Consider the following 16,649-nt stretch of genomic DNA (forward strand, 5'->3'; position numbering starts at 1 on the left):
GAAGCGATCCTCCCACCTCAGCCTCCTGAGTAGCTGTGAGTCTAGGTACATGCCACCATGCCCAGGTAATTTTTTGATGGCTTTTTCTTTGTTTTTTGTAGTTTTGAGATTTTCTGATGTTGCTCAGGCTGCTCTCGATGGAAGTCCTCAGCTCAGGTGTTCTGGCCAGCACAGCCTCCCAAAATACTAGGATTACAGGCGTGAGACTTGGCCTGATCAGGTTTTTCTTATATAGGGGTCTTATCTATATAAAGACTAAACTTACCTGTACCTTTGTGCAGGTGGGCAAAGACTTGCATGATGAAATTTATCATTCTGTTGATTTAAAGACAACTATCCTTGACTTACCAGTGTGTAAGTCCATGAGAGCATAATTATGTTGAAAGCATATATTGTTGGGTGTTGGGAACCCTGCAGTTTCCGCTGCTGTGGGAGCATGTCCTTGGAGGTACCTTTCGTCTGTTTTCTCAACTCCAAACATCTTAGGACCATGGGTTGTGACTGGTAGGACTATGTATCTTGCTAGTTTCAAGATGGAGTTGATTTTCACATGGTGCCACTCTGGCTGTCCCGTTTCCCTAATACTGTCACTTCTCCTTCTGTGATTCTGATTCTAAAAAGGATAGATACCGTTTTAGTATTTCTTTACAGGTCCTAGAGATTGTATTCATTTTTCTTTCAGTCTCTTTGTGTGACTTGTTCACATTGAACAATTTCCTTGTGGGGTAGGTTGCTATTGCTGTTTTTGCAGGTGGTCTACCTGTCTTTCCAGGCAGTCACCGTGGTTCTTGTCCCCATGGTGGGGCCAGGGCAAGAGAGGACCCTGGGTTTGTGTGTGTGTGTGTGTGTGTGTGTCGGGGTCGGTTCAGTTGAAAATCGAGTGAGTTTTGAGGGGAGCACTACTTGAGGTATTCGAGTCCCAGAAGCATAGGAAACAGCAAAGGGAGGTTGGATTCCATTATCCTCAGTGTGGATGGGAATCGGGGGTTTGGGGCATGGGGTTGGGAACGGCAGCCCGCCCAGGCCCACAGCCGCGCATGCTCTCTGGGCTCCCTTCTCAGTGCGCATGTTCACTGGGCGTCTTCCGCCCAGCCCGTTAGCCCACGTGAAGAACGCCAGGGAGCTGTGAGGCTGTGCGGTCTCGTTCTTGCCGTCCGGAGTCTTTTTCCCCTACTGAGATTCGTCTGGTAGGTCTGCAGGCCAGTCATAACGGGGGCTGAAGTGTGAGTGAGGGTGAAGAGGGCCTCGGGTGGGTCCGGTGGATCCCGCTTCCTGGTCTGTGGCCTCTGAGGGAGAAGGACCTCGAGGTCGTCCTCCTTCTCTTCTCAGGCTACCAGGCGACCATCGACTTTGTGGTCGTGAGGGGGCCTGGACAGGGAGGAAGGTGGTCCGCAGAGGGAAGGCGGTCAGGGGCTCAGGTGATGATGGGGTGAGTGCTGTTTGGGGGATGGAAGTCCCGAGGTGCCGAGAACCCCCGACGACACAGGGCAGATCCCGAATGGGGTGCCCGGTGGGGGTGAGGCAGTCGGTAAAGAAGGAACCTGGTACCTGGGAAGGCTACGGCCTGGTGAGCGCCCCCCAGCGGTGTGGAGTGTGGAGCGCCTGAGTGAGAAGCACTGCAAGGTCTCACGTCCGCCATGGAAGGTCCGGGAAAAGTGGGAAGGAGTGGGCGAGGCAGTGCGGTGCAACCAAACTTAATGTGAAAGGGGGTGAATGGCTCTAGGAAGCGGGAGTTGCCCAAAGCAGCCATCACGGGAATTGTGATTCACTAGTGTTTTCGTGGGGAGTCCGCTTGTGAAACTAAACCTCATCAGAAATGACCTCTATCTGCGGGGCACAGTGGTGCTCGCCTATAGTCTGAGTTACTCGGGACACAGAGGCGGGAGGATCCCTTGAGCAGGAGGTCGAGGCTGCAGTGAGCTGTGATTGCGCCCCTGCACTCCAGCCTGAGCAACACAGCGAGACCCCGCGTCCAAAAGAAATTTAGAAAAAAATGTCCTCTGCCTCTTGCCACACGCCTTAAGATGACTGCTCTGCCAGCTTGGCCAGCATAATTGGCTTTGTAGGCACTTAGAAAACGTACACACGTATGCTTCACTCTGGGACTTATTTTGAGAGTATTTTCAAAATTAAAACGACAAGTTAACATTGATCCATGGAAGAGATCGAATATAGCAGCCCTCTGGAGCGCATGTTCCCAATCACGGTTGTCTGTTTTCAGTGTGAAATATGAGTTGGCGAGGAAGATCGACCTACCGGCGTAGACCAAGACGCTATGTAGATCCTCCTGAAGTGATTGGGCCTATGCTGGTGAGCGCTTAAATATTAATTCGATGTTTTCTATTAGCAGAAATGAATTTTTGCGATAGTGTTGTTGCATTAGTATGGAAATGCTGAGAAACGTCTTTCCTGCTGATAAAACATGATTATGGCGTCTCATGAAGGAAACGTTGATTCTGGAGGATTTTTCGTTTTTCCTCTCGTGTTCTTCAGCTCTTGCCCATGACTTCTTTCTCATGCTTTGTTTGTTAATGACAGATCGTACACATGTATTCCAACACAGAGTATAATAGCTTCCAAAGTCCTTGTGCGTCACTTTTCTCACAGTAACCTCCCTGTGGGTAGAGTAACGTTCTTGGCCATAGAGAATAGAGTTGGAAAAATGTCTTTAGGCTTAGTTATGATCAGAAATAGCTATGTATTCTGTGTATATATGTAAAATTTTGTATCAATAGCAAAACTTGTTTTTTTTTCTTTATTTGCACACCCACACATATTCCCCAGCCCGAGCAGTTCAGTGATGAAGAAGTGGAACCACCAAAACCTGAAGAAGGGGAACCAGCAACTCAAAGTCAGGATCCTGCACCTGCTCAGGAGGGAGAGGATGAGGGAGCATCTGCAGGTCAAGGTGATGGAAAGGGAAGAAGAATGCCCGCTGGTGTGTGTGTCTGAGTGTGTGCGTGTGCATGTGTGTGTGTGTTATGCATTGTCACATAGCAGGAACAGGAGGAAAGAAATCAGTGGAAAGAATGCCTGAAATTGACTGGAAAAGCCAGGAGGCTATGTAGTTTGCAGCTTAGCTTAGGCAAATCCCTCACTGTGATAAAATTTCTCGACCTTATGAATGAGAGAATAGAGGTGCCGGGATTGACTGGTGAATACACAATTTGTACTTTGTTCCAAGGTTTGTGTCTTCCTATCATCTATGTTGCTATAAAGAAGGAAAGATTTTGCTGAAAATGCTTAAAACGCAAATGCTTTTCTGTAAGGTAGCTTAGTACTGGCCCAAGAAGAGACCCAGTTCAGAGGAGCAGGAGCAGCTCCAAAAACCGAGTCACTGAATGTTGGCCACCGTTTCCTTAGATTGATATTTTTATGGTACGTTTGATAAAAGCCGGATATACGAGGATACTGCCATACAGGTAGCTGGTTTAGTGATTTTCTAAGTGGCTTTTAGGAGGTGATTAAATCCTTTTATGGTTGGAAAAGCAGAAAAGGAGTTATCCTGGGATTAACATGAGATGGAAATCATTTCTCCGAGATAAAATGTTTTGAAAGGAAACATTTATGTAACTGAGGTCATGGATTATTCCAGGGATTCATTGTTAAAAGTTTCTAGAATATGACTGATAACAATGCCCATTACCTGCTGTCCACCCACTCCCTTATTCTCAGTGCGGGACAGTATATTTTGTGTGATTCACAAACAATGTTATATTTGGTGCTTTGTTCTTCACGGGGTTCATTTATGGAATATTACATTTGGGACCTTCGGACCTAAATATAACTTTGTTTGAAGAAAGTTAAGTTTCTGTTTATCCCAGTAGGTAATGGGTGTCATGACTGTAAGATTTTCCATAGTCCTCAAATCCATTCAGCTAATCATTCCTTCAGAAATTGACATTGTAATTGTAACTGAAATCCTATCCATGTTGTAGACTTCAGATTTCTTAGGTGATGCACACTGCTCTTGGTACTCTATGGCTGAATATAAGCATTATGCATGTCCTGTGGTTTATCCTCAGATTGTCATTTAGGAGAAAGGTCTCAAGCTGGGCTGAACGCCGTGCACTCATAGTCCCAGCTACTTAGGAGGCTGAGGTGAGAGGATCGCTTGAGCCCTGGCGTTCAAGCCCTGCCTGGGAAACATAGCGAGATCTCATCAGTAATAAACAAACAAACAAACAAGTAAATAAATAAAGGTTTCATGGTATAGGAAAACACAGATTCAAAGTTTGTGCCTAGTGGCTGGTAATGTTGCAGACATAACTCCTTAGTGAACTGTACCACTTAAAAAAAGACGGTAAGTTTGAGGATATGTGTATTTTTTTACCACAATTGAAAGAAAACCTCCTCTCTTCCTAAACTTCAGTGTAGTTGTCATATATTCTTTAAAATTTTTACTGTGTCTATATTCAAGACATAACATTTATAGAAAATTTGCAAGAATAGTACAACGAACTCATATACTTTTCACCTAGATTCACCAATTTTTAATAGCTTTCTCTCCGTAGGTTTTATATCTCTTCCCTCCCTCTCTAACCCGGCTGCCCACACACTCACACACACCCACACGCGGATATATGTTTACTGTTATCAATGCTGACTTGTTTAGATAAAGTTTCAGGTATCATGGTCCTTTCCCCTATGTACTCGAGGGTGTGTATATCGTCAGCACAAAGAAAAGTCATTTCTTGGATCATCACTGCAGAAAGATCAAAATCAGGAAATTTAACAATGAGAAAATGCAGTCATTTAATACGCAGTGCATACTCAAATTTTGCCAGCTCCCCAGACAACTTCTTTCTTCCTTTCGTTATTCTTTGTTGAGACGGAGTCTCCCTCTGTTGCCCAGGTTGGAGTGCAGTAGTGCGATCTTGGCTCACTGCAACCTACACCTCCCAGGTTCTAGGGAATCTCACGCCTCAGCCTGCCGTGTAGCTGGGCCTACGGGCGCCGGCCACTGCTGTCTTGAACTTCTGACCTCACCTGATCTGCCCACCTTAGCATCCCAAAGTGTTTGGATTGCAGGCGTGAGACCCCACTCCCGGCCCAGATAATGTTATTGATAGGATTTCTTTTTCTGATCCAGAGTCCGGTTCAGGATCACGTCTTACCTGTGCTTTTCAGGTGTTTTTAGTTTCCTTTAATCTAGAATGTTTCCTTAATTTTTCTTTGTCATTCATGATACAGACATTTTTGAAGAGGATAGACCAGTTGGTTTGCAGAATGTTCTGCAGTTTGGGCTTTTTCGTGTATTTTTTAAAGACCTTTTTTCGACTCAGCGTTGATTGGTGGCTACTCAGGCCATAGGAGAGTCTGAGTGCTGGGAGTGTAAGTGCTGTGAGAGACAGGATTTCAGCCTTGAGTCATTTGATGAGGTAAGGACAATCAGAAGTAGAATAACAGAGAAGAGCAAAGGAGGCCACAACGTTGTCTGAGGGCAGTCTTCGGAAAGGAAGAGGGTAATATTTGGAACACCTTGTTTTCCTGTTTTCTGCTAACAGACTCCTGAAATAATGTTCCTGGGATTCTTGTCAACACATCTATTATTACAGTAGCTAAAGCTTTGATATAATAACTCAGAGAGCATGAGTATTATTTTCTTATTGACATTTTATATTTTACTGCTTAAATTGATATGTATTTTTTATTTTTAAGGGCCAGAGCCTGAAGCTGAGAGCCAGGAAGAGGTTCGCCCGACGCCCGATTATGAGCGTGAAGATGGTCCTGATGTCCAGGAGATGAGCCTGCCAAATCCAGAGGAGGTGAAAAGGCCTGAATAAGGTAGGCAATCCATTAGACATGCAGATCGTAGAGTGTCTGTTTCCACAGTATTGTATAATAATAATAATAGTTATTTTTTGAGACAGAGTCTCGCTCTGTCGACCAAGCTGGAGTGCAGTGGTCCCACCTCGGTCACTGGAACTTCAGCCTCCCGGGTTCAAGTCATTCTCCTGCGTGTGCCTCCCGAGTAGCCAGGCGTACAGACGTGCTCCACCGTTCCCAGCTAATTTTTGTATGTTTAGTATTGATGGGGTTTTGTTCCGTTGCACAGGTTGGTCCCGAACTCCTGGCCTCGGGTTATCCACGTGCCTCGCCTTTGAAATTTCCGGGATTACAGGCGAGAGCCACGGAGCCCGACCCAGCATTATATTTTTAATAGCAGAGAGGTAACAGTACTGCCTCTGTAATACTAGAGTTCTTATATAGAAAGGTTATTTGAAACGTAGTTCAGGCCCCAGCACCCGACTGATAGGCTGTCAGATATAGAAACAAACTGAGTCAAAGCCATGTTGAATGAAGATTTGAGTCTAAATCCTTGAACCAATAGCTCATAATTTTCAGATGCTTTTGTAAAGATCTGCTTTTAACAAATACATAACACATTTGTAACACCCATCACTTGGTGTGAAAAATGCCGAAGCACTGATGCGGGTTCTAATACCAGCTCTTACAGCCTTGGCGAGATGCTGAGTGAGTCCTTTCACTTCTAAACCTGTCTTTGGTTCTTATGAAAATAGTGAGTTGAAGTCAGAGATTTTAAAACCATTTTCCCTTCTGGTTCTTTCATACTCTGATCCTGTTGTATAGAATGCATGGGATACAGAGATCATCTGCTTCCAATGATGTGTTGATCCCAAATCATGAAACCCTGGCCTGAGTCATCTGAAAATCTCTAAATTGAGATTTCATTGCTACTTAGAAAGTGAGCGGTCACTCTGCTTCATCCTAGTTTTTCCGTGTGGAGAGCTGAATACCTATCGTAGTATCTTGTCAAATTGTGAATTCTCCCTCCTCTTTGTTTGTTTGAGACAGAGTCTCAGTCTGTCACCCAGGCTGGAGTACAGTGGTGTGATTTCAGCTCACTGCAACCTCTGGCTCCCTGGCTAAAGCAGTCCTCCCACCTCAGCCTCCTGAGTGGCTGAAAGTATATGCACAAGCCACCGTGCCTAAGTTGTTTTTTTTTTTTTTTTCTGTTAAATTAAAAAAAATTTTTTTTTGGTCGAGATGAGGTCTCACTATGTTGCCCAGGCTGGGATTCTCTGGCTTTTAATGAACAATTGCTTTTAAAATCTTTCCTCACGGAAACCTTGAGTGATGAAATTATCAACTGGCGAGAGCCCGGTTAGTTCCTATCCTCTGTGGCATGTAGGTCAGTGATGCTCAGCATGGGTGTGAGTAAGATGCCTGTGCTATGCACGCTCCCTGCCACACTGTCAGTCTTCATGAGCCAGTATTTCTAATAAGACTGTTGACACATATGTGATATAATCATCTCTCACCATATCAAATGTTACATGTAAGTTTCAGCTTTAGAGACATGGATTGATCAGATTTAAAGTTGAAAGACCATGACTTTAGGACTTCCTGACTAATCAACTGAAGTATGTTTTACACTTGTGTTTTCCAAATTCCTGACTGTGAATTGTAAGTGCTTTTGAATTGAAAGGAAGCACTGGATGTTTAGGGAAGAAATTACCTTTAAATTCTACAGGTCCGTCCTCAAAGTGTATTGAGGTTTAATTGGATGTAAGACACAGGATCACCCTTTGGGTTTTGTTTCTAGTCCATTTAACAAAATCCAAACTGTAGTGTGTTTTGTATGCCTTTAGGGTCATTTAAATAATCTGTTGCTAAGTCACCTTGCTAATTGTTATGTTTCTGTTACAGGTGAAAAGCAATGACAGTGTTAAAAGAAGACACGCTGAAATGATGCAGGCTGCTCCTATGTTGGAAATTTGTTCATTACAATTCTCCCAATAAAGCTTTACAGCCCTCTGCAAAGAAGTCTTGCGCATCTTTTGTGAACTTTATTTCTAGCTTTTTGATGCTGTGAGACATGTATCATTCTTTGAAATGTTATATTCCAACTGTTTGAGCTGGTATGTAGACACATCATTCTTTTTTCTTTCTTTCATTTTTCCCTTTGGCGACAGAGTCTCGCTGTGTCACCCAGGCTGGAGTGCAGTGGCGCGATCTCTGCTCACTGCCACCCCCGCCTCCCGGATTCAAGCAATTCTCTGCCTCAGCCTCCCAAGTAGCTGGGATTACAGGCGCCCACCAGCACTCCCGGCTAAGTTTTGTATTTTTAGTAGAGATGGGGTTTCACCATCTTGGCTAGGGTGCTCTTGAATTCCTGACCTCGTGATTCACCCGCCTCGGCCTTCCAAAGTGTTGGGATTACAAGCGTGAGCCACCATGCCCGGCGGAGACATAATTCTTATATATTGGTTTTCTATCCAGCAGCCTTGTGAAATATGCTTATGAACTCTAAAAGTTTATTTCTAGATCATTTTCAGTCTTCAACATACAGAAACATATCATCCTTCAATAAGAGCAATTTTATTTCTGCCATTTATTTTTCTTTGTCCTTTTGTATTATTTGGTGAGACGGGGTTTTGCCATGTTTCCCGTGCTGTTCTTGGACTCCTGAGTGCAAGTGATGCACCCGCCTTGCCTCCCACAGTGCTGGATTACAGGCATGGGCCTCCGCACCAGGACTGTTGCTGCCGTTGTAAAGACTTTTATTTCCTTTTCTGATTTTATGGCATTGCGCAGACCCACCTGTTCCATGGTGATAGTGGACATCCTTGTCTTATCCCTGATGAGAAACGGAAAACTTTCAACATTTCACTGTCATATTTACTGTCCTTTTTTTGTAGACGGACTTCTTCAGAGTAAGTCATTCCATTCTGTTCTAAATATGCTGAGCGTATTCATTTGAATCTATGTTGAGTTTCATCAAACAGTGCATCTATTTCGACCACAGCATTTTTTCCCATTCATCTGTTAATATAGTGAATTCGATTGATAAAATTGGATGTTTTTATGCTCAATTTTTAAAACTTGAGACAGGGTCTCACTCTGTCATCCAGGCTGGGGTGCAGTGGTGTTATCAGAGCTCACTGCAGCCTTGACCTCCTGGGCTGAAGCGATCCTCCCACCTCAGCCTCCTGAGTAGCTGTGAGTCTAGGTACATGCCACCATGCCCAGGTAATTTTTTGATGGCTTTTTCTTTGTTTTTTGTAGTTTTGAAATTTTCTGATGTTGCTCAGGCTGCTCTCGATGGAAGTCCTCAGCTCAGGTGTTCTGGCCAGCACAGCCTCCCAAAATACTAGGATTACAGGCGTGAGACTTGGCCTGATCAGGTTTTTCTTATATAGGGGTCTTATCTATATAAAGACTAAACTTACCTGTACCTTTGTGCAGGTGGGCAAAGACTTGCATGATGAAATTTATCACTCTGTTGATTTAAAGACAACTATCCTTGACTTACCAGTGTGTAAGTCCATGAGAGCATAATTATGTTGAAAGCATATATTGTTGGGTGTTGGGAACCCTGCAGTTTCCGCTGCTGTGGGAGCATGTCCTTGGAGGTACCTTTCGTCTGTTTTCTCAACTCCAAACATCTTAGGACCATGGGTTGTGACTGGTAGGACTATGTATCTTGCTAGTTTCAAGATGGAGTTGATTTTCACATGGTGCCACTCTGGCTGTCCCGTTTCCCTAATACTGTCACTTCTCCTTCTGTGATTCTGATTCTAAAAAGGATAGATACCGTTTTAGTATTTCTTTACAGGTCCTAGAGATTGTATTCATTTTTCTTTCAGTCTCTTTGTGTGACTTGTTCACATTGAACAATTTCCTTGTGGGGTAGGTTGCTATTGCTGTTTTTGCAGGTGGTCTACCTGTCTTTCCAGGCAGTCACCGTGGTTCTTGTCCCCATGGTGGGGCCAGGGCAAGAGAGGACCCTGGGTTTGTGTGTGTGTGTGTGTGTCGGGGTCGGTTCAGTTGAAAATCGAGTGAGTTTTGAGGGGAGCACTACTTGAGGTATTCGAGTCCCAGAAGCATAGGAAACAGCAAAGGGAGGTTGGATTCCATTATCCTCAGTGTGGATGGGAATCGGGGGTTTGGGGCATGGGGTTGGGAACGGCAGCCCGCCCAGGCCCACAGCCGCGCATGCTCTCTGGGCTCCCTTCTCAGTGCGCATGTTCACTGGGCGTCTTCCGCCCAGCCCGTTAGCCCACGTGAAGAACGCCAGGGAGCTGTGAGGCTGTGCGGTCTCATTCTTGCCGTCCGGAGTCTTTTTCCCCTACTGAGATTCGTCTGGTAGGTCTGCAGGCCAGTCATAACGGGGGCTGAAGTGTGAGTGAGGGTGAAGAGGGCCTCGGGTGGGTCCGGTGGATCCCGCTTCCTGGTCTGTGGCCTCTGAGGGAGAAGGACCTCGAGGTCGTCCTCCTTCTCTTCTCAGGCTACCAGGCGACCATCGACTTTGTGGTCGTGAGGGGGCGTGGACAGGGAGGAAGGTGGTCCGCAGAGGGAAGGCGGTCAGGGGCTCAGGTGATGATGGGGTGAGTGCTGTTTGGGGGATGGAAGTCCCGAGGTGCCGAGAACCCCCGACGACACAGGGCAGATCCCGAATGGGGTGCCCGGTGGGGGTGAGGCAGTCGGTAAAGAAGGAACCTGGTACCTGGGAAGGCTACGGCCTGGTGAGCGCCCCCCAGCGGTGTGGAGTGTGGAGCGCCTGAGTGAGAAGCACTGCAAGGTCTCACGTCCGCCATGGAAGGTCCGGGAAAAGTGGGAAGGAGTGGGCGAGGCAGTGCGGTGCAACCAAACTTAATGTGAAAGGGGGTGAATGGCTCTAGGAAGCGGGAGTTGCCCAAAGCAGCCATCACGGGAATTGTGATTCACTAGTGTTTTCGTGGGGAGTCCGCTTGTGAAACTAAACCTCATCAGAAATGACCTCTATCTGCGGGGCACAGTGGTGCTCGCCTATAGTCTGAGTTACTCGGGACACAGAGGCGGGAGGATCCCTTGAGCAGGAGGTCGAGGCTGCAGTGAGCTGTGATTGCGCCCCTGCACTCCAGCCTGAGCAACACAGCGAGACCCCGCGTCCAAAAGAAATTTAGAAAAAAATGTCCTCTGCCTCTTGCCACACGCCTTAAGATGACTGCTCTGCCAGCTTGGCCAGCATAATTGGCTTTGTAGGCACTTAGAAAACGTACACACGTATGCTTCACTCTGGGACTTATTTTGAGAGTATTTTCAAAATTAAAACGACAAGTTAACATTGATCCATGGAAGAGATCGAATATAGCAGCCCTCTGGAGCGCATGTTCCCAATCACGGTTGTCTGTTTTCAGTGTGAAATATGAGTTGGCGAGGAAGATCGACCTACCGGCGTAGACCAAGACGCTATGTAGATCCTCCTGAAGTGATTGGGCCTATGCTGGTGAGCGCTTAAATATTAATTCGATGTTTTCTATTAGCAGAAATGAATTTTTGCGATAGTGTTGTTGCATTAGTATGGAAATGCTGAGAAACGTCTTTCCTGCTGATAAAACATGATTATGGCGTCTCATGAAGGAAACGTTGATTCTGGAGGATTTTTCGTTTTTCCTCTCGTGTTCTTCAGCTCTTGCCCATGACTTCTTTCTCATGCTTTGTTTGTTAATGACAGATCGTACACATGTATTCCAACACAGAGTATAATAGCTTCCAAAGTCCTTGTGCGTCACTTTTCTCACAGTAACCTCCCTGTGGGTAGAGTAACGTTCTTGGCCATAGAGAATAGAGTTGGAAAAATGTCTTTAGGCTTAGTTATGATCAGAAATAGCTATGTATTCTGTGTATATATGTAAAATTTTGTATCAATAGCAAAACTTGTTTTTTTTTCTTTATTTGCACACCCACACATATTCCCCAGCCCGAGCAGTTCAGTGATGAAGAAGTGGAACCACCAAAACCTGAAGAAGGGGAACCAGCAACTCAAAGTCAGGATCCTGCACCTGCTCAGGAGGGAGAGGATGAGGGAGCATCTGCAGGTCAAGGTGATGGAAAGGGAAGAAGAATGCCCGCTGGTGTGTGTGTCTGAGTGTGTGCGTGTGCATGTGTGTGTGTGTTATGCATTGTCACATAGCAGGAACAGGAGGAAAGAAATCAGTGGAAAGAATGCCTGAAATTGACTGGAAAAGCCAGGAGGCTATGTAGTTTGCAGCTTAGCTTAGGCAAATCCCTCACTGTGATAAAATTTCTCGACCTTATGAATGAGAGAATAGAGGTACCGGGATTGACTGGTGAATACACAATTTGTACTTTGTTCCAAGGTTTGTGTCTTCCCATCATCTATGTTGCTATAAAGAAGGAAAGATTTTGCTGAAAATGCTTAAAACGCAAATGCTTTTCTGTAAGGTAGCTTAGTACTGGCCCAAGAAGAGACCCAGTTCAGAGGAGCAGGAGCAGCTCCAAAAACCGAGTCACTGAATGTTGGCCACCGTTTCCTTTGACTGATATTTTTATATGGTACGTTTGATAAAAGCTGGATAAACGAGAATACTGCCATACAGGTAGCTGGTTTAGTGATTTTCTAAGTGGCTTTTAGGAGGTGATTAAATCCTTTTATGGTTGGAAAAGCAGAAAAGGAGTTATCCTGGGATTAACATGAGGTGGAAATAATTTCTCCGAGATAAAATGTTTTGAAAGGAAACATTTATGTAACTGAGGTCATGGATTATTCCAGGGATTCATTGTTAAAAGTTTCTAGAATATGACTGATAACAATTCCCATTACTTGCTGTCCACCCACTCCCTTATTCTCAGTGTGGGACAGTATATTTTGTGTGATTCACAAACAATGTTATATTTGGTGATTTGTTCTTCACGGGGTTCATTTATGGAATATTACATTTGGGACCTTCGGACCTAAATATAACTTTGTTTGAAGAAAGTTAAGTTTCTGTTTATCCCAGTAGGTAATGGGTGTCATGACTGTAAGATTTTCCATAGCCCTCAAATCCGTTCAGCTAATCAGTCCTTCAGAAATTGACATTGTAATTGTAACTGAAATCCTATCCATGTTGTAGACTTCAGATTTCTTAGGTGATGCACAGTGCTCTTGGTACTCTATGGCTGAATATAAGCATTATGCATGTCCTGTGGTTTATCCTCAGATTGTCATTTAGGAGAAAGGTCTCAAGCTGGGCTGAACGCCGTGCACTCATAGTCCCAGCTACTTGGGAGGCTGAGGTGAGAGGATCGCTTGAGCCCTGGCGTTCAAGCCCAGCCTGGGAAACATAGCGAGATCTCATCAGTGTGTATATTGTCAGCACAAAGAAAAGTCATTTCTTGGATCATCACTGCAGAAAGATCAAAATCAGGAAATTTAACAATGAGAAAATGCAGTCATTTAATACGCAGTGCATACTCAAATTTTGCCAGCTCCCCAGACAACTTCTTTCTTCCTTTCGTTATTCTTTGTTGAGACGGAGTCTCCCTCTGTTGCCCAGGTTGGAGTGCAGTAGTGCGATCTTGGCTCACTGCAACCTACACCTCCCAGGTTCTAGGGAATCTCACGCCTCAGCCTGCCGTGTAGCTGGGCCTACGGGCGCCGGCCACTGCTGTCTTGAACTTCTGACCTCACCTGATCTGCCCACCTTAGCATCCCAAAGTGTTTGGATTGCAGGCGTGAGACCCCACTCCCGGCCCAGATAATGTTATTGATAGGATTTCTTTTTCTGATCCAGAGTCCGGTTCAGGATCACGTCTTACCTGTGCTTTTCAGGTGTTTTTAGTTTCCTTTAATCTAGAATGTTTCCTTAATTTTTCTTTGTCATTCATGATACAGACATTTTTGAAGAGGATAGACCAGTTGGTTTGCAGAATGTTCTGCAGTTTGGGCTTTTTCGTGTATTTTTTAAAGACCTTTGTTCGACTCAGCGTTGATTGGTGGCTACTCAGGCCATAGGAGAGTCTGAGTGCTAGGAGTGTAAGTGCTGTGAGAGACAGGATTTCAGCCTTGAGTCATTTGATGAGGTAAGGACAATCAGAAGTAGAATAACAGAGAAGAGCAAAGGAGGCCACAACGTTGTCTGAGGGCAGTCTTCGGAAAGGAAGAGGGTAATATTTGGAACACCTTGTTTTCCTGTTTTCTGCTAACAGACTCCTGAAATAATGTTCCTGGGATTCTTGTCAACACATCTATTATTACAGTAGCTAAAGCTTTGATATAATAACTCAGAGAGCATGAGTATTATTTTCTCATTGATATTTTATGTTTTACTGCTTAAATTGATATGTATTTTTTATTTTTAAGGGCCAGAGCCTGAAGCTGAGAGCCAGGAAGAGGTTCGCCCGACGCCCGATTATGAGCGTGAAGATGGTCCTGATGTCCAGGAGATGAGCCTGCCAAATCCAGAGGAGGTGAAAAGGCCTGAATAAGGTAGGCAATCCATTAGACATGCAGATCGTAGGGTGTCTGTTTCTACAGTATTGTATAATAATAATAATAGTTATTTTTTGAGACAGAGTCTCGCTCTGTCGACCAAGCTGGAGTGCAGTGGTCCCACCTCGGTCACTGGAACTTCAGCCTCCCGGGTTCAAGTCATTCTCCTGCGTGTGCCTCCCGAGTAGCCAGGCGTACAGACGTGCTCCACCGTTCCCAGCTAATTTTTGTATGTTTAGTATTGATGGGGTTTGTTCCGTTGCACAGGTTGGTCCCGAACTCCTGGCCTCGGGTTATCCACGTGCCTCGCCTTTGAAATTTCCGGGATTACAGGCGAGAGCCACGGAGCCCGACCCAGCATTATATTTTTAATAGCAGAGAAGTAACAGTACTGCCTCTGTAATACTAGAGTTCTTATATAGAAAGGTTATTTGAAACGTAGTTCAGGCCCCAGCACCCGACTGATAGGCTGTCAGATATAGAAACAAACTGAGTCAAAGCCATGTTGAATGAAGATTTGAGTCTAAATCCTTGAACCAATAGCTCATAATTTTGAGATGCTTTTGTAAAGATCTGCTTTTAACAAATACATAACACATTTGTAACACCCATCACTTGGTGTGAAAAATGCCGAAGCACTGATGCGGGTTCTAATACCAGCTCTTACAGCCTTGGCGAGATGTTGAGTGAGTCCTTTCACTTCTAAACCTGTCTTTGGTTCTTATGAAAATAGTGAGTTGAAGTCAGAGATTTTAAAACCATTTTCCCTTCTGGTTCTTTCATACTCTGATCCTGTTGTATAGAATGCATGGGATACAGAGATCATCTGCTTCGCATGATGTGTTGATCCCAAATCATGAAACCCTGGCCTGAGTCATCTGAAAATCTCTAAATTGAGATTTCATTGCTACTTAGAAAGTGTGCGGTCACTCTGCTTCATCTTAGTTTTTCCGTGTGGAGAGCTGAATACCTATCGTAGTATCTTGTCAAATTGTGAATTCTCCCTCCTCTTTGTTTGTTTGAGACAGAGTCTCAGTCTGTCACCCAGGCTGGAGTACAGTGGTGTGATTTCAGCTCACTGCAACCTCTGGCTCCCTGGCTAAAGCAGTCCTCCCACCTCAGCCTCCTGAGTGGCTGAAAGCCACCGTGCCTAAGTTTTTTTTTTTTTTTTTTTTTTCTGTTAAATTTAAAAAAAATTTTTTTTTGTCGAGATGAGGTCTCACTATGTTGCCCAGGCTGGGATTCTCTGGCTTTTAATGAACAATTGCTTTTAAAATCTTTCCTCATGGAAACCTTGAGTGATGAAATTATCAACTGGCGAGAGCCCGGTTAGTTCCTGTCCTCTGTGGCATGTAGGTCAGTGATGCTCAGCATGGGTGTGAGTAAGATGCCTGTGCTATGCACGCTCCCTGCCACACTGTCAGTCTTCATGAGGCAGTATTTCTAATAAGACTGTTGACACATATGTGATATAATCATCTCTCACCATATCAAATGTTACATGTAAGTTTCAGCTTTAGAGACATGGATTGATCAGATTTAAAGTTGAAAGACCATGACTTTAGGACTTCCTGACTAATCAACTGAAGTATGTTTTACACTTGTGTTTTCCAAATTCCTGACTGTGAATTGTAAGTGCTTTTGAATTGAAAGGAAGCACTGGATGTTTAGGGAAGAAATTACCTTTAAATTCTACAGGTCCGTCCTCAAAGTGTATTGAGGTTTAATTGGATGTAAGACACAGGATCACCCTTTGGGTTTTGTTTCTAGTCCATTTAACAAAATCCAAACTGTAGTGTGTTTTGTGTGCCTTTAGGGTCATTTAAATAATCTGTTGCTAAGTCACCTTGCTAATTGTTATGTTTCTGTTACAGGTGAAAAGCAATGACAGTGTTAAAAGAAGACACGCTGAAATGATGCAGGCTGCTCCTATGTTGGAAATTTGTTCATTACAATTCTCCCAATAAAGCTTTACAGCCCTCTGCAAAGAAGTCTTGCGCATCTTTTGTGAACTTTATTTCTAGCTTTTTGATGCTGTGAGACATGTATCATTCTTTGAAATGTTATATTCCAACTGTTTGAGCTGGTATGTAGACACATCATTCTTTTTTCTTTCTTTCATTTTTCCCTTTGGCGACGGAGTCTCGCTGTGTCACCCAGGCTGGAGTGCAGTGGCGCGATCTCTGCTCACTGCCACCCCTGCCTCCCGGATTCAAGCAATTCTCTGCCTCAGCCTCCCAAGTAGCTGGGATTACAGGCGCCCACCAGCACTCCCGGCTAAGTTTTGTATTTTTAGTAGAGATGGGGTTTCACCATCTTGGCTAGGGTGCTCTTGAATTCCTGACCTCGTGATTCACCCGCCTCGGCCTTCCAAAGTGTTGGGATTACAAGCGTGAGCCACCATGCCCGGCGGAGACATAATTCT

General features: G+C 44.7%; 2 protein-coding genes across 4 annotated transcripts; both read left to right on the forward strand.

Annotated features, from left to right (window-relative positions):
- The first annotated feature begins 1,063 nt into the window (after positions 1-1,063).
- LOC114669843 (G antigen 10-like) lies at positions 1,064-7,788 on the forward strand. 2 transcript variants are annotated; one of them, XM_028842210.2, is made up of 5 exons: positions 1,064-1,187; positions 2,222-2,310; positions 2,785-2,908; positions 5,662-5,787; positions 7,675-7,788. In XM_028842210.2, the coding sequence occupies exons 2-4, from the start codon at positions 2,230-2,232 to the stop codon at positions 5,784-5,786; spliced, it is 330 nt and encodes a 109-aa protein (XP_028698043.1). In that variant the 5' UTR covers positions 1,064-1,187; positions 2,222-2,229; the 3' UTR covers position 5,787; positions 7,675-7,788. The 2 variants fall into 2 exon arrangements, with proteins under 2 accessions (XP_028698043.1, XP_028698042.1); XM_028842209.2 differs by having other exon boundaries at positions 1,076-1,187; positions 2,785-2,938.
- Positions 7,789-10,001: 2,213 nt separating this feature from the next.
- On the forward strand, positions 10,002-16,212 carry LOC114674954 (G antigen 10-like). 2 transcript variants are annotated; one of them, XM_028842212.2, is made up of 5 exons: positions 10,002-10,113; positions 11,148-11,236; positions 11,711-11,834; positions 14,096-14,221; positions 16,099-16,212. In XM_028842212.2, the coding sequence occupies exons 2-4, from the start codon at positions 11,156-11,158 to the stop codon at positions 14,218-14,220; spliced, it is 330 nt and encodes a 109-aa protein (XP_028698045.1). In that variant the 5' UTR covers positions 10,002-10,113; positions 11,148-11,155; the 3' UTR covers position 14,221; positions 16,099-16,212. The 2 variants fall into 2 exon arrangements, with proteins under 2 accessions (XP_028698045.1, XP_028698044.1); XM_028842211.2 differs by having other exon boundaries at positions 10,072-10,113; positions 11,711-11,864.
- Positions 16,213-16,649: the final 437 nt, after the last annotated feature.

This window comes from Macaca mulatta, chromosome X (genome assembly GCF_049350105.2).
Source record: "Macaca mulatta isolate MMU2019108-1 chromosome X, T2T-MMU8v2.0, whole genome shotgun sequence".
Classification (NCBI taxonomy): domain Eukaryota; kingdom Metazoa; phylum Chordata; class Mammalia; order Primates; family Cercopithecidae; genus Macaca; species Macaca mulatta.

Bases quoted from the DNA above. Each gene is read 5' to 3' on its own strand.
- LOC114669843 (XM_028842209.2), top strand. From the start codon at position 2,230: ATGAGTTGGCGAGGAAGATCGACCTACCGGCGTAGACCAAGACGCTAT. The intron at 2,311-2,784 runs GTGAGCGCTTAA...CATATTCCCCAG, and splicing joins AAGTGATTGGGCCTATGCTG to CCCGAGCAGTTCAGTGATGA. The intron at 2,939-5,661 runs GTGTGTGTGTCT...TTTATTTTTAAG, and splicing joins GGGAAGAAGAATGCCCGCTG to GGCCAGAGCCTGAAGCTGAG.
- LOC114674954 (XM_028842211.2), top strand. From the start codon at position 11,156: ATGAGTTGGCGAGGAAGATCGACCTACCGGCGTAGACCAAGACGCTAT. The intron at 11,237-11,710 runs GTGAGCGCTTAA...CATATTCCCCAG, and splicing joins AAGTGATTGGGCCTATGCTG to CCCGAGCAGTTCAGTGATGA. The intron at 11,865-14,095 runs GTGTGTGTGTCT...TTTATTTTTAAG, and splicing joins GGGAAGAAGAATGCCCGCTG to GGCCAGAGCCTGAAGCTGAG.